At 40.5% G+C, this 24,116-nt stretch overlaps 1 protein-coding gene across 6 annotated transcripts in view; it reads right to left on the bottom strand.

Moving 5' to 3' along the window:
• The window catches only part of GART (phosphoribosylglycinamide formyltransferase, phosphoribosylglycinamide synthetase, phosphoribosylaminoimidazole synthetase), a 38,197-nt gene that overhangs the window by 7,503 nt on the left and 6,578 nt on the right, over positions 1 to 24,116 (bottom strand). For all 6 annotated transcript variants that reach the window (XM_025379973.1, XM_025379978.1, XM_025379977.1 and 3 more), the window contains exons 3-16: positions 22,937 to 23,032; positions 22,293 to 22,467; positions 20,420 to 20,531; positions 19,561 to 19,629; positions 18,831 to 18,956; positions 17,030 to 17,117; positions 16,706 to 16,791; positions 16,354 to 16,522; positions 13,235 to 13,466; positions 10,624 to 10,718; positions 9,578 to 9,687; positions 9,030 to 9,228; positions 6,390 to 6,641; positions 6,017 to 6,169 (exon numbers count right to left, since the gene is read on the bottom strand). In XM_025379973.1, coding sequence (XP_025235758.1) covers positions 6,017 to 6,169; positions 6,390 to 6,641; positions 9,030 to 9,228; positions 9,578 to 9,687; positions 10,624 to 10,718; positions 13,235 to 13,466; positions 16,354 to 16,522; positions 16,706 to 16,791; positions 17,030 to 17,117; positions 18,831 to 18,956; positions 19,561 to 19,629; positions 20,420 to 20,531; positions 22,293 to 22,467; positions 22,937 to 23,032 — 1,962 coding nt within the window. The remainder of the gene's footprint in view (positions 1 to 6,016; positions 6,170 to 6,389; positions 6,642 to 9,029; positions 9,229 to 9,577; positions 9,688 to 10,623; positions 10,719 to 13,234; positions 13,467 to 16,353; positions 16,523 to 16,705; positions 16,792 to 17,029; positions 17,118 to 18,830; positions 18,957 to 19,560; positions 19,630 to 20,419; positions 20,532 to 22,292; positions 22,468 to 22,936; positions 23,033 to 24,116) is intronic.

Genomic DNA, 24,116 nt, shown 5'->3' with positions numbered 1-24,116 from the left:
AAGATATGGAAATTATAATCAGGCTCTGCTATTTTATGTAGAGTAAAACTATAAACTGGCCTCTGAGAACTTTTTATTTGGGGATCCACTGGTACCTTAGATTAAGAACATTTTTTGTTGACACACTTCGCCAGTACTTACAATTGAATGAGGTTTTGTGCTACATTAACGAACTAGACCCTTAGACATTCCCTAGTGGATTAGATAAGGCTAGTAGCTGAATTCCAGCAAAGGCCAGTATACCATCCTTTTGCGAATGTTTGGCTGAGTCTTTGCGATGACCAAAATGCACCCAAAGTACAATGCAAAACTAGATGGCTTGTCTACTTATTTAGAGAAAATGCATACACTACTCAGGAAAAGTTATGCTAATGGAAGGCAGATCAACACCCTCTCCCTCTCATTCATTTTAAAATTTAGACTTCCTAGGTCTGCTATAAGAATACATTCTCTCAGTGGGCGCGATTGCTCATGCCTGTAATTCCAACACTTTGGGAGGCCAAGGCAAGCGGATCACATGGTCAGGAGATTGAGACCATCCTGGACAACATAGTGAAATACCTTCTCTACTAAAAATACAATAATTAGCCAGGCGCGTGCCTGTAGTACCAGCTACTTGGGAGGCTGAGACAGGAGAATCGCTTAAACCTGGGAGGTGGAGGTTGCAGTGAGCCGAGATGGCGCCACTGCACTCCAGCCTGGTGACAGAGCGAAATTCCAACTCAAAAAAAAAAAAAAAAAAGAAAAAGAAAAAGAGTACATTTTCTCTTATCACAAATAATACAACAAAAATCTCTAATAAAAATTTTTAGGTAAAGGCCTATATACACACACACAACATTTCTGAATTTAAAAAGAATCTGGATAGTTCTTCGGGATCTATGATTATGGGATCTGATTTTTAAAAAAAACTATACCAAATTAAATTATTTATGATGCTCTTAAGAAAGGGAAGCCAATGTGAACTTAGCTTTTTATTAAATAATAAGGTTTACGATCAGTTCTGCCTATTTATTTATCTATTGGATTTTTTTTTTTTTTTTTTTTTTTTTTTGAGATGGAGTCTTGCCCTGTCGCCCAGGCTGGAGTGCAGTGGCGCAATCTCGGCTCACTGCAAGTTCCACCTCCTGGGTTTGTGCCATTCTCCTGCCTCAGCCTCCCGAGTAGCTGGGACTACAGGTGCCCACCACCAAGCCCAGCTAAGTTTTTGTATTTTTAGTAGAGACGGGGTTTCACCATGTTAGCCAGGATGGTCTCAATCTCCTGACCTTGTGATCCACCCGCCTTGGCCTCCCAAAATGCTAGGATTACAGGCGTGAGCCACCGTGCCCGGTCTTTTTTTTTTTTTTTTTTTTTTGAGACGGAGTCTCGCTCTGTCGCCCAGGCTGGAGTGCAGTGGCCGGATCTCAGCTCACTGCAAGCTCCACCTCCCGGGTTCACGCCATTCTCCTGCCTCAGCCTCCCAAGTAGCTGGGACTACAGGCGCCCGCCACCTCGCCCAGCTAGTTTTTTGTACTTTTTAGTAGAGACGGGGTTTCACCGTATTAACCAGGATGGTCTCGATCTCCTGACCTCGTGATCCGCCCGTCTCGGCCTCCCAAAGTGCTGGGATTACAGGCTTGAGCCACCGCGCCCGGCCAGTCTTTTTTTTTTTTTTTTTTTTTTGAGACAGGATCTGGCTCCGTTGCCCAGGCTGGAGTGCAGTGGCATGAACACGCCTCACTCGATCTCCCAGGCTCAAGTGATCCTCTCACTTCAGCCTTCTGAGTAGCTGGGACTATAGGCATGTGACACCATGCTTGGCTATTTAAAAAACTTTTTTTGTAGAGACAGGGTCTTACCATGTTGCCCAGTCTAGACCTCCTGGGCTCATGTAATTCTTCTGCCTCAGCCTCCCAAAGTGCTGGGATTATAGGCATGAGCCATCATGCTCAGCTGATGATCAGTTTTTTAATACTTTGGAGTTGATAAATTTTTTTTTTTTTTTTGAGACAGAGTCTCTCTCTGTCGTTCAGGCTGGAGTGCAATGGCATGATCTCTTGGCTCACTGCAACCTCCGCCTCCTGGGTTCAAGCTATTCTCATGCCTCAGCCTCCTGAGTAAGCTGGGATTATAGGCATGTGCCACCACACCTGGCTTTTTGTGTGTGTGTGTATTTTTAGTAGAGACAGGGTTTCATCATGTTGGCCAGGCTGGTCTTGAACTCCTGACCTCAGGGGATCCACCCACCTCAGCCTCCCAAAGTGCTGGAGTTACAGGGGTGAGCCATCACCACACCCAGCCTGGAGTTGATACAATTTAAAAAATGAGGCCGGGTGCGGTGGCTCACGCCTGTAATCTCAGCACTTTGGGAGGCCGAGGCCAGAGGATCACAATGTCACAAGTTTGAGACCAGCCTGGCCAACATGATGAAACCCCGTGTCTACTGAAAATACAAAAATTAGCTGGGCGTGGTGACGCACATCTGTAATCCCAGCTACTAGGGAGGCTGAGGCAGGAGAATCGCTTGAACCCAGGAGGTGAAGGTTGCAGTGAGCCGAGATTGCGCTACTGCACTCCAGCCTGGGTGACAGGGCGAGACTCCGTCTCAAAAAAAACCAAAAATTAAAATTAAAATTAAATAAAAATAAACATAAAAATGAATCACATGTCTATGACTCTTAGATTCAATTCCATTTATAGTAGCTGGGAAATGTCCACTCTTAATAGTTGAGCTCTCAGAAGATTTAGTAACTACATTGTTCACTATGCTTTCAATAGTTAAAAGTCAATAGCAACTTAAAACTAAATAATGGTACATCTATAAAATGGAATACTTGTTATTAAAAATGATGCTACTAAGACAGGTAGATAGTGATGATATATTTAATGGCAGGGCAAGTAGCAGATTACCAAACTATGATCTTGTTTTAGTGAAGTTTTACAAAGTATTTATAGGAAAAAACATTGACAGACTAAGAGTCTAGTTTCTATAAACAAACAAGTACTTCATGAATAATGTAAGTTATAATTTTAATGTCAAAAAGTCCTGGCCTGGTGTGGTAGCTCATGCCAGTAATCCCAGCACTTTGGGAGGCTGAGGTGGGCAGATTGCTCTGAGCCAAGGAATTTGAGATCAGCCTGGGCACTGTGGTGAAACCCCGTCTCTACTAAAAATACAAAAAATAGCCAAGTGTGGTGGCGTGTACCTGTGGTCCCAGTTACTCAGGAGGCTGAGGTGGGAGGATCACTTGAACCTAGGACGTTGGGGCTATAGTGAGCTGTGACCGCACCACTGAACTCCAGTTGGGGTGACAGAGTGAGACTCTGTCTCAATAAAAAACAAACAAACAAAAAAACCCCAGAAGCCCTTACTTAATCTGTTGTCAAAGTATGATTCCTGGAAGAAACTTTAGAGGCTGGATGCAAGGAGTTGTGCAATGGCTTTTATTGGAATACAGACATTTGTGTAACTCAAAATGTAACTGCTTTCAGGAATATGGCTGTATCAACTTTCAGTTTCTTAATGAGGTGACTACTATGTTGTTTTTAACTAGTGCTGTACTAGAGCCAGCTTGTAGAGACTGTTAAACAGCCATTTTTAAAGCAGCTATGATGGGAGTATTTATACCACAGAAACTGGCAAATGCACAAATCAGTCCTGCTCCTTTCCCCATTCATCAGCAGGCCACTGTTTTTAACTACTTGAAAAGGATGATGAATGAAAAACTTATTAAGGTTCTTTTATATGCTCATCAGAAAGCATTTCTACCCAAGGAAGGTCTTAAACCCCTAGTTTCACCCTCCTATGAATCCTTCAACTCCTTACTATGCTCAGTCCATGGACCTGGAAGAGACTCCCACTCAGCCTGGCCTGGCCTGTCTGTTTTGCTTCCCTGACTAGGCTGAAATCCCGTCTTCAGCTGGGACGACTCTCCCGGCTTCCCTTGCTGATCTCCTCACTTCCACACAACCTACCTCTGACTCTTCAGTTCTCTCCGAGCTTCACATACTCTGACTCTTGGGTTAGCTCACCAAACCTACTCACCTCTCTCTCTGACTGCTTCTCCCCCATGAATGACCCCAATACCTGCTTACTTCAGCTGGATCAACCTAACCAATCTATTTTTCTCTGTTCTTGCTTCAAGGTTATATACAGGCTTTTACTCTGGGAGAAAAACTACATGAGCAGCTTCAGCTTCACCTGTGCCTTCAGTCCTGCTCGCTGTCTCATTCCTGTTTGACCTTGACTGCTTTATCTACTTCTCTCTTCAAGCTCCATCCCAGGCCTGCTCATTTCACTAGTACTTCACAGGGAAGTTATTTTATGTAAACTCCCTCAGTTTCTACTCCTTCAAGCCAATGTGTATTAGTTGACTATAGCTGGAAAAGTTTCTCTGACTTTATTCTACAAAAACAAGGAAGGGAGAGGCCAGGCACAGTGGCTCATGCCTGTAATCCCAGCACTTTGGGAGGCCAAGGTGGGTGGATCATTAGGTCAAGAGATCTAGACCACCCTGGCCAACATGGTGAAACCCCGCCTCTACTAAAAATACAAAAATCAGCCGGGTGTGGTGGTGGGCGCCTGTAGTCCCAGCTACTTGGGAGGCTGAGGCAGGAGAATCACTTGAATCCAGGAGGCGGAGGTTGCAGTAAGCCGAGATTGCACCACTGCACTCCAGCCTGGTGACAGAGCAAGACTCCATCACAAAACAAAAACAAAAACAAAAACAAAAACAAAAACACAGGGAGGGAGGACTCTGTCCCTCACTTTTGCTGCATGCATAAAATGATTCCACTTCCCTTTTACCAGTATGTTTCTTCAAACAGAAATCTCTACCCACTGTCTCCACAACTCTGCCACAACAATCTAGTGGGTGGTATCTATGTCCAGCAAACTGCCTTTTGACCTAACTCTAAAATACACCAGTCTTTTTCTAGTGCTTATTCTAGATATCTGTGCTGTACCTGACACTATGGACCAGTGTCACGTTAAAATCCTACTTTGGGGCTGGGCGTGGTGGCTCACGCCTGTAATCCCAGTACTTTGGGAGGCTGAGACGGGCGGATCACTTGAGGCCAGGAATTTGAAACCAGCCTGGCCAATAAGGTGAAACCCTGTCTCTACTAAAAATACAAAATTAGCTGGGCGTGGTGGTGGGTGCCTGTAATCGTAGCTACATGGGAGGCTGAGGCAGGAGAAGTGCTTCAGCCCAGGAGGTGGAGTTTGCAGTGAGCCAAGATCGCACCATTACGCTCCAGCCTGGGCTACAGAGTGAGACTCTGTCTCAAAAAAAAAAAAAAAGAAAAAAAAAAAAAAAAAGAAAAAATCCAAGTTGATTTGATGATAATACTTTTACATGGTTTACCCTCTGCTTTGGACTGTTCTTTACAGTCACTCTACTTTGAGAAACAACCTTTTGGTCTCCCTCATTCTCTTGGCTATAACTATTACTATGTGCAAATAACCACCCAATTTATCTTCAGCCTGACTTCAACTTCTGCTCACAGTCACCTTGGAATAAACACACTGAAGATTTAAAAACCTTCTACTCCAAACTTACTCTTCTTCCTATGTTAATGATGTTATCACCTACTCACCTGCCTAACTAGAAACCTGAGACTTCTTTTTACTTCTAAGCATAAAATGATTCTCCAATGTGCCTCCCTTCTCTATGCCTTGGTTTAGGTGCTTTTATCTTGCATATGGATTACTTAATAGCTAACATTTCCTTTCCCGGTGTGTAGGGCTCCACCTTAATAGAGCTTGAAGTTACCAATCCCCTTGGAGGATCTGCTTAGAGTACTTCAACTTTATGTAAACCAATTACATGACAATATTTTATGTCTTATAAATACAGATAATGAAGCAAAAGGAGATAGAAAAGGGTCAATGAGTTTTTCCCTCCCCAAACCCCCAATGATTAAGAATTTTCCATGTGTAATCATGTGTCCACTAACTACCCATAGTTTTCTCGCACAATGCATTTTTTTCCTTAGCAATTTTCTGAACAGAAGTTTGTTTTAGTGATCTTACCTAAATCTACCCCAAGTTTCTCAGGGAGGACTCTGGGGATGTTCTCTAGTAATCCTCCACCAGTAATATGGGCAAACGCTTTGACATGTCCTGAACGTAGGACAGGTAACAGTGAATGGCTGTAGATTCTGGTTGGCGTGAGAAGTAAGTCCCCTGTATGTTGAAGAAAGAAGATAAAAACTTAGCCTTTGAATAGAAAACCAAAACATAAAAATCAACTCTGGAGAATGACACCAGTTCTACAATAATGACCAAGTAGCAAACCAAGGTAATTCACTCCCTTTTAGCTCTAAGTAATGAGAGACTAAAACCACTAAATGCTTCCTTCCTCAGACATGTCCAAGCAGGACAGTTTAAACATGAGGGAGTTTACCTAAAGTCTGGTCACCACAACCATCAGGTGCTGGAGAGGAGTACTGGAGGAAAGATTTTGCCACGATCTTCCTCACAAGGCTAAATCCATTGCTATGAAGACCAGATGAAGCTATTCCAACAACAACATCACCCTCGGTGATTCTTTCCAGGTGAGGGAGTTTCTGATCTCGCTCCATGGCACCAACGGCAAACCCAGCTAGGTCATACTCTCCAGGGGGATACATGTCAGGCATTTCTGCTGTTTCACCTCCTGGTGGGATAAGACAAGAGCAAACAAATCAGAGTATCTATAAATCTGTCTAGGAAACAGTGGCACAGGCTACTGTTAACATGAACAATTAACACATGGCTATGTACCGCAAACATTTAAGAAAATGTACTCTACCAGCTGTCTAACAGAACTTTCCACCAAGCAAGATTTCAGGAGAAAGAGCGCTCGTTTCCACAAAGGGTGAGATTAGGTAACACCTCTGCAAGCATGTATGCAGCCTCCAAACACCACTGCTTTCACAGAATGAATGCTATAGCTGTTTAGTTTCAAAATTGTTTCATATATATTTGATCTTTATAATCAGTCCATTTTTCAGCTGATGGTACAGCCTTAAAGAAGTGACTTAACCAGGACTGCCCAACTCCAAATACCCTAGCTTAAAAAGTATAGCATTTTACTTACAATTATATCATGTCAAGATGTAAGGTATAGGCAGACTCCAAATTAGAAACTGTGTTCTAAATGGTGGTTGAAAGGCAATTTTTGTTTGTTTCAAACTTTATTCCCAGGCTTCTTTAGCTTAATTAGCTACAAAGAATAAATTGTGGGCTGGGCGTGGTGGCTCACACCTGTAATCCCAGCACTTTGGGAGGCTGAGGCAGGTGGATCAGGTCAGGAGTTCGAGACTATCCTGGCCAACATGGCCAAACCCTGTCTCTACTAAAAACACAAAAATTAGCCAGGTGTGGTGGCTTATGCCTGTAATCCCAGCTACTTGGGAGGATGAAGCAGGAGAACTGCTTGAACCCGGGAGGTGGAGGTTGCAGTGAGCCGAGATTGTGCCACAGCACTCCAGCCTGGGCCACAGAGCGAGACTCCATCTCAAAAAGAAAAAAATATATATATAAGCAAAAACTAAAAAGAGCTGCAGTGTCCAAGGGGAATGGGGCTTAAAATATTAGAGATCTAGATTTTATGAGATCCATAAACAATTTTAGAAAGCAGTCATAATGTAGAATAGCAGCTCCTAGTTACTTCACATTTTTTCTTCTTCAGAAGTTGACTCAATTCAGTTTGCCTCATTCTTAGAAGCCTCATCAAAACTCTTCACAAGATCTGGAACTTCATCATCATCATCCCCTCCAGTAGCAAGCAGTGCTTTTCCATCCACAGACTGTTTGGGCAGAGCTTCAGTAGGTCTCCTTAAACTAGTCAGACTGTCTGCACCAAGCTGGTTTAAGATGCTGGTAGCATTTCTGTCAGCTGCTTTGTCTCAGCATCACCTGTAATGGTGAAAGTGTTTACTGCCCCAGAGAAATGCTACCAGCATTTGAGGGTTGTTAAAGTGGATCACTGGTCCTTCATTTGTAAACATACTCACCTCTTCAATACCAGAGATATTGTTTACCCTTAACTTCTTAAGGAGAACTGAAGTTTTTGTCATCTGCTGTAGCTGAGCCACCTTCTTTTTGTTCCTTTTCCATCAATACGTAATTGTGCCTCTAGTTTGGTTGTTTCTTTCATCTTGTCAGAGTGGAAAAGGGTCATGTGGAGGACTAGGGTGGTGCTCAAGGGGTCTTGGGTAGACCAGCTGAGATTAGGTGCACACATGCGGGGATGCAAGATGGCACAATTTCTGGTTGAAATGGTCATATAAAAGAGGCAGTTTCTTTGGGAGGCTGTGATGGGCAGATAGCTTGAGCCCAGCAATTCAAGACCAGCCTGGGCAACATGGCAAAACCCCATCTCTACAAAAAGTACAAAAATTAGCTGGGTGTGGTGACACATGCCTGTAGCTCCCAACTACTTGGGAGACTGAGGCAGGAGGATCCCTTGAACCCAGGAGGTCAAGGCTGCAGTGAGCTGTGATTGAACCACTGCACTCCAAACTAGGTGACAGAGACAGACCCTTTTTTTTTTTAAATAAAAAAAAGTGGTTGTTTTGTTTCTTGATCAACCTATAGATTCATTTTGCTCAAATATTTCATGTATAGTTAAAGATACTTCTATAAAACTTGGGCATATATTATTCATGTCACTCTATGGGAAAATTTGGCTTTAGTTAAGATCCGGAATGCCAGGAACCCATCTGCCTCTACCGTAAGGCCAATAAGGAGGAAATAACTCCTAGACCTGTTTGTTGAGGAGGCTACTGAGACTGATGCGGATGTTAAAAGGTGGCCAAAAATTGGGAAGAAAGATAAGGCCTGACAGTTTAGGAGTACGGGTCTAGTGGACAAACCCTTGAGGAGGGCTTTGAAGGTAGCAGGCTCTAAATTTAATTCAAGTAGTTTTACCTATATTTCATTTGCTGCATCTTGTGATATACAGTCTCCCGTGCTAGTTATATTGGCACCAATCACATTTTTACATAGGGCTAAAATACAATAAGAAAGATATGTTATTGATTAAAATGGCCGGTCATACCAAGAAGAGCACATCCAGCTTTTCCACAAGCTTTGGCAATTCCAGCAACAACAGCTTCAGTTACACTGAGGTCAAGTTTTCCACAGGAAAAGTAATCAAGGAAGAAGAGGGGCTCTGCTCCTTGTGCCAGAATATCATTAACACACATTGCTACCAAATCTTGACCAATGGTATCATGTTTGTTGCACAGCTGGGCAATCTATATAAGAACAATATAAACATCCACATTAGGGAATAAGTTCAAAATTGTATCTTATCCATTTGGCTAGCTGCTTTTAACACCTAAAAACAAAAGAACACGAAATTCTGACAAGCTGCTTGGTCTAAAAGTATCCCTTTATCCTCTAAAGTACCTTTCCATCCAAATATAATCTAAATAATAATTTGTTATTAGAAATGTGCAGATATTTTAGCCATTTTACATGGTTATTTGGTATGGTCCTTTTTAGCTCATATTATGTCAAGAGAAGAAAAATATATATTTGACATACAGTAAACTTCCTCTTATCTTTCATAAAAGGCCTTTATTCACAAAGGTGTCTGATTACCTTTAGTTTAGTTCCAACGCCATCTGTTCCAGAGGCCAGAAGGGGATCTTTGAAACCAGCTGCTTTTAAATCAAAAAGACCAGCAAAACCTCCAAGATCAACTTTACAGCCTGTTGGAGAGGAAATTAATTACTTGCTACATTTTAATAGATTAAACGTGTAATGATTTAAATGTCTACTAGTTTAAAAAAATCAGTATATTTAGCAGCCTGAGACATACTTCTGGAAGAAATAGATGATTGAAACAGCTGTTCTCAGAAATGACATAATCAAATCAACTGGGAGAATGTAATCATTTAATTAATATGTAACATGTTAATAGGTTAAACATATTAACATACAATATGTTAATATGTTAATATGTTTATATAACATACATACAATATATTAATGTTTATATAACATATAAACATACCACTTCTTCATAAGAATGGCTGAAACAAGAGATGCCCTTCCTGAGCATGAGAGACTGCACCATGTGCTCAAAGAATTGATTAAGACAGTAATTAAATAGTAAAGGACCAGCCAAATGTGGTGGCTCACGCTTGTAATCCCAGCACTTTGGGAGGCTGAGGTGGGTGGATCGCCTGAGGTCAGGAGTTCAAAACCAGCTTGGCTAACATGGTGAAATCATGTCTCTACAAAAATACAAAAATTAGCCAGGCATGATGGTGGGTGCCTATAATCCCAGCTACTCGGGAGGCTGAGGAGGGAGAATCGCTTGAAATCAGGAGGTAGAAGTTGCAGTGAACCGAGATGGTGCCATTGCACTCCAGCCTGGGAGAGACAGCAAGACTCCATCTCAAAAAAAAAAAAAAAAAAAAGAGTAAAGGAGCATACATATTCTTTTGACTTTAACATCACAGATGATAAACACTTTCCTTAATATTAAAGATAAGAAAGCAGAAGACTGGGTTTGGCTTAAGCGTGGCAAAACTTACAGTAACCAAATATTACTTTGGAAAAATTCCTGTTAAATATAAAACCCAAATCCATTCACAATGTATATCAACGTTAATGAATTAGCAAAGTATAGGATCACTGACCTGATCTGGAAGTGGCTTCTGCTAAAGGCTGAATTTTCTTGACCAGAGTATTTCCAGCTGCAATGTCTACTCCAGATTCCTTGTAAGTCAAACCCCTAAAGAATTAAAAACAAGTCATCACCTAAACACCAGGGAAAATTATTTTAATCTTAAAATATTATTTAAAGCAGAAGGTATCCCCAGTGATTTTCACATCCCCTAAAGTGCTTAAAATTTTTAAAAGTCAGTGCTTGGGCCCACATCTATACAGATTCTGATTTAACTGGTCTAGGGCAGGCTCTGGGAATTGAAACGAGTTTGAACAATCTCCCCAGCTGATTTGATTACATCATCCCCAAGAACCGCTATTCTAACTCAATCACCTATTTCTTCCAGAAGTACTTCTCACAGGCTGCTAAATATACTGATTTAAACTATTTTTTTATTAAGGTAAAATATACACAACATAAAGTTCAGCATCTTAACCATTTTTAAGTTCAATGGTATTGAATACAATGATAATGTTATGCACCCAGCCCCATCATCCATCTCCATAACCCTTTATCTTGTAAAACTGAACCTCTGTCCCAATTAAATAACTCCCCATTCCCCACTACCCCCAGACCCTAGCAACCATCTATTTAAAAGTAGACATACTGATATTTTGCTACAACTTTTCTCAGTTTACTTTTGGTATGAACAAGAGGAATGCCTAATCAAGTCAAAAAAATGAAAATCAGGTTTGTAAAAACTGTACACAAGTATCCCTAAATAAACTGAGTTCTTAATTGCAATAATATATAACTGTATCTGTTTCCTAATAGCTGAGGACAGTAAGAAACACTATGACAAAAGCAAAACCAGGCAAAGATATTCAGTGCATCACATTTCCTTCTGTATAGGACCTACAAGTTGGAGCAGCACATTTAGAGATCAAATCTGTGAATGACACTGCAGATTTTGTAGTCTTGACTTGCAAAAATGAGAACTCTGGCCTGCTGGGATGCAGTGATACATGAATAAATATGTGTTTTATTAAAAACAAGCTGGCTTGCTTTTATAGAAGTGTCTTTTTAAAAAGCATACAAAATAAAATAAAAAATAATTAAAAAAACAAGGTGCCAGAATACAGTTGAGTGTATTGGCAGTTAACTCAAATAAAGACAGCAGCCCAGGGTCACTCTCAGATAGGAAACAAAGACTGATTTTAAAAAACTTTTTCTCCGGTAGCAACTAACACTGTGGCATTTCAATTTTTTCATCTTTATAACTTAAATAATTCAGACTAGAATTGAGATTGCAGTCCCTTCAAACAGGTCATTTCAATGGACTCTAGTCATTTTTAAATGAAAAATAAATTTTTAGCATGGCATTTTAATGTTCTCGATTCTTGGAAAATGTTTAAACTTTACAGTATCTGCCTCTTGGTAACAGTATAGCTTGAATTAAGTTGGTAAAAAATTTTGTCTTAAAATTTATTCATTATCCGTAAATGAACTTCATGAACAATAGTAAATGTGATATATTTTTAAGAAATCAGGCCACGTGCAGTGGCTCACGCCTGTTAATCCCAGTACTTTGGGAGGCTGAGGCAGGGATCACTCGAGGTCAGGAGTTCGAGACCAGCCCGGCCAACAAGGTGAAACCCCATCTCTACCAAAATCACAAAAATTACCTGGGCACGGTGGCAGGCACCTGTAATCCCAGCTACTCGGGAGGCTGAGGCAGGGCAATCACTTGAACCCGGGAGGTGGAGGTTGCGGTGAGCCGAGATCACGCCACTGCACTCCAACCTGGGTGACAAGAGCAAAACTCTGTCTCCAAAAAAAAAAAAAAAGAAAGAAAGAAAGAAATCAAAATACCCATTTCCAACTAAGACTTTATTGATTTTACAAGTCAACAGTTTGTACATACCAACAATGCATCAGTAAGAGGTCAAAAAATACATTTTAGTAACAGATACAAACGCAATGATAAAATGAGACTGTCAAAATTTATAGTATAATCAAATCAAACTGCGAAGTTAGATGACCAATATTCTCATCTCAAGTTCTTTGATAAAACCATGAACTATGTTTCAAATACAATACTATGTGATAAAGCAAGGAATAAACATCAGTATCAGGCCAAGTGCAGTGGCTCATGCCTATAATCCCAGCATTTTGGGAGGCCAAAGCAGGAGGATCACTTGAGCCCAGAAGTTTGAGACTAGCCTTGGCAGCATGGTGAAACCTCATCTCTACAAAAAATACAAAAAAATTAGCCAGGTGTGGTGGCCTGCGCCTGCAGTCCCAGCTACTTGGGAGGCTGAGGCATGAGAACTTGGGCGACAGAGGGAGACCCTGTCTCAAAAAGTTAAAAAAAAATTAAAAAAATACAAAATAAATAAAAATCAGTACCACTGTGATTTTGCTAAACTTTCCAAACTCAAGCTATCATGAAGTTTTTCCCATTTAATTTGAATATTGCTATAACCAGTTTTGATTCAAACAAAATACAAACCAAGATCGTATCAGTCCCATAGAGAGAAAAGAATACTGAATGACTTATTATACAGTCAATGAAGTGTTCTACATAGCCATTTAGGCCAGTTTCTGAAATGGCACTACAGCTAACTTGCTTAGAGTTTTACCTGGGCTGCTGGAGGAAAGCTATGGCACGAAAGCCAATGTCTTTCCTATAAATTGCTCCCTCAAACTTTATAGCTGCTAGTCCTTTCTTGGCTTCCTCGAGAGCTGATACGAGATTTTCCCGGATGGCTGTGACTGCAAGAACTCTACCCCCATGAGTTACTACTTTGCCATTTTTAAGGGCAGTGCCTGCGTGGAACACCTCCAGTCCTAGAGCTTGAGCCTCGGAAAACCCTAGAAGAGAGCATATTTGACATATGATTTGAAATAGCAACGGTACTTCACACTGTGAAGTGATTTATAATTTCCACAAGTTTTTTCTCTTTTCTAAAACTTGACTAGGTACGGTGGCTCAGGCCTCTAATCCCAGCACTTTGGGAGGCTGAGGCAAGGATTGCTTGAGTCCATGAGTTCGAGACCAGCCTGGGCAACAGAGCAAGACCTTGCCTCTACATACATACATACATAAATAAATAATAGCCAAGTGTGGTGGCACACACCGGCTGAGGTGGATCACTTGAATTTGGGAGTTTGAGGCTGCAGTGAGGTGTGATCGCACCACTGCTCCAAACGCAGCAATAGAGTGAGACCCTGTCTCAAAATAAATAAATACATAAAAATTAAAAATTAAGGATCTTTATCTCACTTAAAAGAACCTTCCCTATCAGACAGGTCTTCTTTTATTTTTTGAGACTGAGTCTCATTCTGTTGCCAGGCTGGAATGCACTGGCGCGATCTCACTGCAAACCTCTGCCTCCTGGGTTCAAGCAATTCTTCCTCAGCCTCATGAGTAGCTGGGACTACAGGCATGCACCACCGTGCCCAGATACTTTTTGTATTTTTAGTAGAGACGGGGTTTCAAAATGTTGGCCAGGATGGTCTCAATCTTTTGACCTTCTGATCTGCCTGCCTTGGCCTCCCAAAGTGCTGGGATTATAGGCGTGAGCTACTGCGCCCGGCCCTGACAGGTCTTAATGCAATATAATAGTAAATAGATCTTTCTCCTAAGAACTGTCTGCTATTTTAGGATGACAACCTAAATTCTCGTGTTATCGTAAATCTCATTATAAAAACAATTGTTTAATGAGGAAGAAAGAAAAATCCTGCATCTGATCACATTAATCTTTTCCTTAAGACTAAGAGAACTTCCTTTTCTTTTTGAGAGATGCTCTGTCACCCAGGCTGGAGTGTGCAGTGGTGCGATCTCAGCTCACTGCAACCTCTACCTCCTGGGTTCAAGCCATCCTGTCACCTCAGCCTCCTGAGTAGCTAGGATTACATGCATGCACCACTATACTTGGCTAATTGTTTTTGTATTTTTAGTAGAGACAGGGTTTCACCATGTTGGCCACGCTGGTCTCGAACTCCTGACCTCAAGTGATCCGCCCGCTTCAGCCTCCTGAAGTGCTAGGATTATAGGTGTGAGCCACAGTGCCTGGCCTGTAAAGGAACTTGTTTTCATCATAGTTATTCAATTAAAGCTGCTTCTTTTTTCTTTTTCAATTTTTTTTTTAACCAGACCATGAGATTTAAGTTTCTTTCTTTTAAATATAACCAATATGATCAGTAAAATGCAAAACATAAGTAATCTTTTCAGTAATATAACACTTGTACCATTTTAAGACAAACTCGGCTTAAGTTTTGGGGTCAGCCCCAAATTCCTACCGCTTCATTGTATTTTGAATTATTTTAAGCTCTCAGATACAGCTTTATACTTAAAATATTATTAGACTATGTATTCTAAATTCTAAAGTGGCCAAAGGGGACAGTTTATATAAAGATAACACTTTTTCTTAATTTTTAGAAAAACATTCTTTTATCTCCCGGTGGTCTTCTTTTTCCATCTCTATTTCTCTTCTCGGCGTCCTATTTGGTAGTTTGTTAATATACATCTTCCGTGAGTGTTTTTACAACAGAAAGCCATTTAGTGATTCTGAATGGCTACTCTGCCTGCCAGTATCAGTAAAACTCAATATTGCTCTGGTACAACTATTACACACTTGTTATTTCAATCTTAGGGAAATTTCACCAATGCAAGGGATCTTGGTTCTGGCCCATTTCTTTCTTTGTCCATATTCAAAAGCAATCAGTTCCTAACTGCCTAGCTGCCATGCGTGGGATTCATAAGGCAATGGACTTGGTGTCTGGGCAAGACAGTTTATGGGGTTGTTGAATTAAATACACTATTGGAGGCTGGGCACGGTGGCTCACGCCTGTAATTCCAACACTTTGGGAGGACGAGGTGAGCGGATCACTTGAGGTCAGGAGTTCAAGACCAGCCAGGCCAACATGGTGAAACCCCATCTCTACTAAAAATACAGAAATTAGCTGGGCCTGGTGGTGCACACCTGTAATCCAGTTACCTGGGAGTCTGAGCCAGAAGAATCACTTGAACCCAAGGGGAGGTTACAGTGAGCCGAGCGTACCACTGCACTCTAGACTAGGCGACAGAGTTAGAGTCCATCTCAAAAAAAAAAAAAAAAAAAAAAAGGAAGCCCCTAAATACACTACTGGAGCACTGAGAGTGGCCAAACTATAGCCTGCTAGGGGTTACAGAGGTCTGCCTTTGGACTTACGGCACTGGACCTTAGATTTAACATCATTTAACGAGATTTTTCACCTACTATAAAGAGAAAAAAAAAAAAAAAAGGACAAACTGAAACTGTTTGAATTTTACCATCCAAGTGACTATGGGGTGCACTGTAAACTGGGTGTCAAACCACACAAGACTGTATGCATTTGTGATAATTCAGAGTCCTAATCTCCAAAATGTATCTTATTGATATACTTTGCACTAATGTCCCTCTGACTCTCAGAGAATCTCATTATTACCCTGGCTCTAGGCAGGTGGAAGGCTGCACTGGGTGACACTCTGGAGATATGGTTCTGCCACTTATGTCTTCCTTGCACAGGAAGGGAAATCAACGGTTCTTTGAATATAGTAATTGTGGATATTTGAATACACATATCCAATAAGCAACATGGTTAGGTTAGGACCCTCTGAAAGGTTTCTGATGGCTTCACACTCTTATCAAGAGCAAGCCTTAGTGTGGGAGGGAGATCTGCTGTGGTGCTGGCACTTGTCACATTGTACTCCAACCTCTTGCTCCCTGACACTCACCTGTTATTTCTACACCCTTGGTGTAGTCTCCAGGATAACCTTTACTTGCCATGACAACAGTTAGGGCTGTGTGGTTTTCTAGCCAAACAGGCAGAGATGTGCAGAGCAGTCCATCTAAGGTGGACTGAATCACTTCATAAAGATCACTTTTAAGAAGTGGGAGGATTACCTGGAAAAACATAATCCACATGGCAGGTGAGATAAATGTTAGTTTTCCTTAAACATTGTATTCACTGGGGTACTAGCAGAACTTGCACGAACTTCCCAAAGGTAATTACTTCCAGGCTGATAAATTCCAAGATTAAAATAACACATATCTTCTACTAAGTAATACTTTGATATTTTTACCCACTTGGCACTCTGGATCACCAAAACGGCAGTTAAACTCTAGAACTTTTGGGCCATCCTTGGTCAGCATTATTCCAGCATAGAGAATACCTTCATTAAAAAAAAAAAAAAAAAAGAGAGAGAGAAAGAAAATCGATAATGAAGACACTGTATTACAAATATAAAATCTACTACATAAACTTCTAATAATCAAAGTTTAGGAAAAACCATAAACATTAAAAAAATGGTCCATTAAAAACTGGTGAAAAAAAGAGAATGGAAAGTAAGTTTTATCAAAAGTGCAAAGTTACTCTATAGGTGGCTTCCATAGTAACGTGAGTGGGCCTACCTGTATATGGAGTACCCTCTTGCTGCATGCCATCCACTGTCCTCTGAAGAACAGTATCTTTAATTTTTAGTAATAGATCATTAGAAACCTGGAGAACATGCAGAAACACTTAAATGTAACAGGTAACTTAAAAAGTCTAAGAGGTATTACATGGGACAACAGAAGGGGATGATGAGGATAACTGATTTTTTTACTACCTGAAACAGGCTGAGCACTTTGAACTTGAAAGATTTAAACTTTCTCAACCTTCACAATGACATCAAGTAGGTATTTTAGCTTTATGATTTTCAAGAACACACACCTTTAAAAGAACTAGCCAAAAATAATTTCCCAAAACCTAACAGAAATGAAAGAAGTTCTCTCCTACCCTAAGGCTTCTTTGTATCTTTCCCAGTATATGCTGCATATTTCATAAGCCTATATAGGTTAAGAATCTGGACTTATGAAAATAATTGTAAAAATTAGACCCCGAGATAGTTCCTAGAATCCACTATTACCAAATGGTAGTTTTAATACAAGTGTTGGGATTACAGGTGTGAACCACCATGCCTGGCTGGCCTATACTTATGAAGTCTTTAAAAAAAAAAAATGAAGTTTATTTTTAATCTTTCTTTTTTTGAGGTGGAGTTTTGCTCTTATTGTCCAGGTTGGAGTGCAATGGCGCAATCTTGGCTCACCACAACCTCCGCCTCCTGGGTTCAAGTGATTCTCCTGCCTTAGCCTCCTGAGTACCTGGGACTATAGGCATGTGCCAACGTGCCTGGCTAATTTCTGTATTTTCAGTAGGGACGGGGTTTCTCCATGTTGGTCAGGCTGGTCTCAAACTCCTGACCTCAGGTGATCCACCTGCCTCGGCCTCCCAAAGTGCTGCGATTACAGGTGTGAGCCACCATGCCCAGCCTATTTTTAATCTTTTAAGCAAGAAAAATATGTAAAGGGGCACTATATTAGCACAAACAATTATGAGTATCATCAATGAAAAGAACAGATGAGTTTCTGGATTGCTAACCTACTGGTAATATATGCCAACAACAGAAATTCCTAATAAAAACTGTGTAGAAGGCCAGGCGTGGTGGCTCACGCCTGTAATCCCAGCACTTTGGGAGGCCGAGGCAGGCAGATCACAAGGTCAAGAGATCGAGACCATACACTGGCCAACATGGTGAAACCCCACCTTTACTAAAAATACAAAAATTAGCCTGGCGTGGTGGTGTGCGCCTGTAGTCCCAGCTACTCGGGAGCCTGAGGCAGGAGAATTGCTTGAATCCGGGAGGTGGAGGGTGTAGTGAGCCAAGATCTCTCCATTGCACTCCAGCCTGGTGACAGAGTGACACTCCGTCTCAAAAAACAAAAACAAAAACTGTGCAGAAATTGTTTGGAAACGTGTTCTCTGTTATGAAGTAGAAAGATGAGAACAAATTCTGATCTGACTTGGTTCTCAATTCACATCACACACACACAGATACACACAGACAACACTTTTGTGCTGAACCACGGATATCCAAAGATGAATCCAAGACCACAACAGGCTCCCATGTGTTAAAAATTGGGTGTAGAGAGGAGGGAATAGGAGGATCTATTCAATCCACACTACAGATTGGTTTATTTTGGTTCTTCAAAAAAGGCTTTTAGGAAAAGTTATTTTTAGAGACCAGAAAAGATACTCTTCATTTAATTGCTGATTAGTAACAATTTATAGCAACAAACAAACAGAAAACAAAACAAAATATAAAGTATCATCTAAGAGTTCTCTGAGAAAATCAAACTACTACAAGACTTCAGCAGAGTCTTCAGGAAGTACCTGAGGGGCCGGACAATAGGCTCCCATTCCCCCTGTGTTAGGGCCGCCATCTCCCTCCAGTAATCGCTTATGGTCCTGCGCCGGTGGCATGGGGGCCACAGTCTTGCCATCAGTGAAGCACAGACACTATAAAGAAAACAAAATAGTCCATTTATGTTAACTGTGAAAAAGTAAAAAAAGAAATTTAGTAACGCAAACTATATGTCCCTTAGTTCTTTGAGGAAAAGTTTTTTTTTTAAACAGAAAAATGAACTAAAACATCAATAACATTAAGCTACATACATCAAGAATCACAATGTACTCAACTTCTGAAGGATTTGTAATTTTTGAGGTAAGTCAGAAAAAAACCAAGCTACTCTCAAAGTAAAAGATTTCAACCTTTTCCCCACTTTAAGTTTCCAGGCATTAAAACTTGGTTTAAGGTGACTTTATTTACTTTGCAATAAACTGTATGTGAAAGAAAAAGCATGAATGTTTGAATTAATTCAGAACCTCAATAATGTGTGATATAAGTCCAAGTGCCCCACTAACACACTAGGGATGACTAACAGAGGATCAATTCTTTTTTCATTTGCACCCCCCAACAATAAAGGTATACAAATTCCTTTGTAACTGCTGGGTTTACGTTTCTAGATGAAGCAACCAGAGTATATCAAGTCTTTTCTGGGGTACATAGGTCAGATGACAGCTTCTTACACACTATAAAAGCCAAAAAGATGGATATACATACAGACACTTCTTCTCCGTCAAGAAGTTCTTCAATGACAATTGTTTCTCCGGCTGCCCCAAAGGCTTTCTCCTGATTGTAAGTTTTTTTTTTTTTTTTTAAAAAAAAGAGGTTTGGTAAGTTTTCAATATTTACTTAGTTGACTTTTTAGCATTATCCAGCATTTGTATTATGAACCAGTGAGTACTGCAATTTTTCTTTCCCTTTCAGAAAGACTCAAAGGGAACATATAAATGTTTCCTATTTTTAATGTGGCAATAGTGTAGCAAACACTGGTATAGATGGAATAAACATATCTCTAATATTCTCCTGAAGATTTGGTGATCCAGTTTCAAATAACGTATGGGAAAAACAGATGTTTTCATTATCACCACTTAATCCTCACTTCCGATTATAATTATACATGTTTGGCTGTAATAACTATACTAAAGAATGCCTGTGAAAGTAGATTTCTACAAGGACAGAAAACCCACAACAACAAAGATCGATCACGAAAGACAAAGCATATTCATTCATTAATTTACTTCTCTTAGACCCGGGACACATGGGACAAATACTTTTGTCCTCACGGATGGACATAATTTATTTATATGTTTTAGAGTCTGAGGATTTTCTTTCAGTGGCAGACAACAAAGGATGTTACGATTTACTTCAAAATAATACAATCATGGTTTAGTTTACCATGTAAATCTGTAATAACTATTTTGTAGAGATGGATTTTAACATATGGAATTATAAAAAATAACTTACCCATGTGTTTGCAAAATAGATTTTCCTTATTGTGAGGAACCTTTTTTAAACTTAAAAGGGTATTTATTCAGTATGAATAGAAAGGTAAATTTTTTCAAAAGACTCAGCCTACCTGCATGATCTCTTGTACAGCTTTGCAGGCCTCTTCTTTGCTCTTTGCAACAATCACCCCTTTTCCAGCCGCAAGACCACTGGCCTTCACAACCAAAGCAGGGAAGTCTGCACTGTAAAGACAGAGTAATCTTCAACATCCGACAAACTACTACAACTCAAGATTTTAAAATGCTGTGGGATTTTGTAACGATACGCTATAGCAATGACTGAAAAGCAGAATGAAAAAAATTACTTATCATTCCAACACATTTTGATGTACTTCCCACCAGGATGTTTTCCCCTACATATTTCTTTATAGTTGTAATCATACAGTACCTATAACTTTGCTTTTTTCATTTATCATGAGATTATATAGGCAATATCTTTGAAGAATAGGTGTATAGAGTACATATGGTATAATTTCTAAGATACAAAGTAGCAAACAGTACTCTCATTCAAGTAGAAAATGCAGCTATATAACAACAAGCATACACAGACCATTTCTGGGAGTACACATACTAAATTATCAAGTGGGCCTGGGGGTCTGGAAGGAGACTTACCCAAAGTAAGTAACAAAACTGTTACTTGCTCAAGGCATCTGGCTACTAGGAAATGATAATATTCAGTGTTTAAGAAACTCTGTAGGATATGAATGGAAAAAAATGAAACTGATACAACTGAAAGGAAAACATACCAGGTAGCAGAAATGTCAACAAAAAAAGGGCAAAGGCATGTGTCTACTAACACTCATTAATTGCTCAATGCTTTCCACGTAGTAGAGAACAAAGGATGCTTAATTTTGAAATCTAAAATTGCAATAGTGGTGGCAGATGACCAAGTGATGATTACTCACTCTGGTTAATTATTTATGATAAAAAAAAAATCAATGTTCTTTATGTTGTAAGATGCCACCATGTTTGTCAATCTGGCTGTGAGGCCTAGTGTGATGGCTCACGCCTGTAATCCCAGCACTTTGGGTGTCAGAGGGACGTGGATCTCTTGAGCTCTAGAGTTTGAGACCAGCCTGGGCAACATGGTAAAACTCAGCCTTCTATAAAAAATACAAAAACTAGCTGGGAGTGGTGGTGTGTGCCCATTGTCCCAGCTACTTGTGAGACAGAGGTGGGAGGATTGCTTGAGTCCAGGAGGCAGAGGTCGCAGTGAGCCAAGATCACACCACTGCACTCCAGCCTGGGTGACAGAAAGAGACCCCGTCTCAGACTGGGGGGATGGTGGGGGCGGGGACCCAAAAACCAAAAACATGGCTGTGAAAAGAGAGCAAAACTGCAGAACCAAGTGTATTTTACCCCCGAGGAGCTACTCAGATTTTATTAAACATGTCACCTTCCTGCAAGGCCACAAGATTGTATAAACTCTATATGCATAGAATCCTATTTTATTTTGGTTCTGGAAAAAGATAACCCACATAATATTTATTGAGAAAACTTTTTCCATAATTATTTTACCATAATCTTGTGACAGCGTAAGGACCTAGCATTACATTTTCAACACAGAAGTAACCTGTATATTTATTTAATTTTTTTGAGACAGGCTCTCACTCTGTCACCCAGGCTGCAGTGGAGTGGCGCAATCCTGGCTCAGTGCAGCCTCCGCCTCCTGGGTTGAAGTGATCCTCCCACTTTGGCCTTTAGAGTAGCTGGGACTACAGGTGCACACCACCATGCCTGGCTATTTTTTTTTCTGTATTTTTTGTAGAGACAGGGTTTTACCATGTTACCCAGGTTGGTCTCTAACTCCTGAGCTCAAGTGATTCAGCTGCCTCGGCCTCCCAAAGTGCTAGGATTACAGTGAGCCACCGCACCTGGCCATTGACCTGTGTATTTAAATATCACAACTAAACAACTGTCCTTCACAGGCAACCATCTACCTACCTCATAATGAAGCTGCAGGCCTCTTCAGGTTTGGTGAAAGCCTTCCATTGCGCAGTTGGGATTCCATGTCTGTCCATAAACTCTTTGGCAAACCTTTTGCTGGACTCTAACTGAGCCGCTTCTGCTGTTGGGCCAAAGCATCGCACTCCTGCAGACGTCAGGTTCCCAACAATCCCTATGGATGAAAACAGTAGCCTTAGGTGAACCAAGGTCTCCCCAGGAACTTTTCAGCCTGAAGATGAATTAGTATCAGACTATATCTACATCTAGACAAGGCAGATGACTGGTGGCAGAGGATAACTAACTTTTTCATGTTGTCTACTGGATAGACATAAAATGCTACTAACGTTATTCAAATCTATCAAAAGTTGTTATATTTGCATATATGGATTATTAAACACACACCAGAATACAGCAGAATAAAGACATATAAAATGTTTTCCATGGCTGCAAATTTGATCTCTAACTCATCATATAATTGATGCTTGGGGAAAAAAATCTAGACTCCATAAATTTCGAGAGTGAAAGTTCTTTTTCCAATATAATATTACAAATTCTCATCTGTAAACTAAATTGGATTAGATGATCCCTAAGCTCCTGTTTGCACTGAATGTACTGCAACAATAAACAGAAACAAACTTTACCAGCAGCCAGAGGTGCTTCTGGTCCAACAACTACGAATTCAATTTTCTCCTCTTTGCAGAATTGAGCAAGGGCAGTGTGGTCACTGATTGAGATGGCTGTAAACAGAAAAAACACTGCATTTACAAAAACATTCCTCTTAAGTAAACTAAGAGTCTCACTAAAAACAAAGTTCTGTAATTTTGTATGTTTGTTATCTGTTGGTTTTCTTATAATGGCAGAGATGACAGTTTCAACATTTGAAATTCAGACGAGGGTGCATTAGGCTAACCAACAAAGCTCAGTTCTCAGTTCTCATTGTAGACAGATGAAAACACCAATAAACTTCCCAAAAGAGCCACAAAGTACCATCTCCATGATATTGTTCATGTCACTAATATTGATCACGTATTAAACAAAAAACATACCATAAGATATATTCAGAAATTGGTCTTTTAATGTCAATCATTCAATTATACTAAAAATCCACTATGTGCTAGGTACTATCTTCAACACTGGTATTAAGATGTCAACACGGCTGGGTGCAGTGGCTCACGCCTATAATCCCAGCACTTTGGGAGGCCGAGGTGGGTGGATCACCTGAGGTCAGGAGTTTGAGACCAGCCTGAACAACATAATGAAACCCCGTCTCTACTGAAAACACAAAAAGTAGCTGGGAGTGGTGGCAAGTGCCTGTAATCCCAACTACTCGGGAGGCTGAGACAGGAGAATCACTTGAACCAGGGAGGTGGAGGTTGCAGTGAGCCGAGATCACGCCATTGCACTCCAGCCTGGGTAACAAGAGTGAAACTCTGTCTCAAAAAAAAAAAAAAAAAGATGTCAACACAAGCAAGGTCCCTATACTTAACATGTTTACAATCTGCTGTAGGAATGCTGGGTAATAAATATACAAACAAAAGAATAGCAAATATGAACAAATTAAGCAAATTTGATATGGAGAGAATTGAGAGGCTATTTCAGGTTGAGACAGGAGGGATCTCTTTGGGGCAGAGCTGTTAAAGCTAAGAACTCAATGACACTTTTAAGAGGAACCTCTCTTTTCCAACCTACAAGTCAGGTAAATTTTCCTCTGTGGACTTCTAAGTAACTAGTGGTAGAATCAACCACAACTGAACATCGTTTGGCTCCATAGGTGCTCTCCTGCTTCACTGTGTCTGGACCACCATTTGTTAAGTTAGCTGA

This window comes from Theropithecus gelada, chromosome 3, assembly GCF_003255815.1.
Source record: "Theropithecus gelada isolate Dixy chromosome 3, Tgel_1.0, whole genome shotgun sequence".
In the NCBI taxonomy this organism is placed as follows: Eukaryota; Metazoa; Chordata; class Mammalia; order Primates; family Cercopithecidae; genus Theropithecus; species Theropithecus gelada.
The sequence above is the reverse complement of the archived record's forward strand: the minus strand, read 5'-3'. Positions and strand labels throughout refer to the sequence as shown.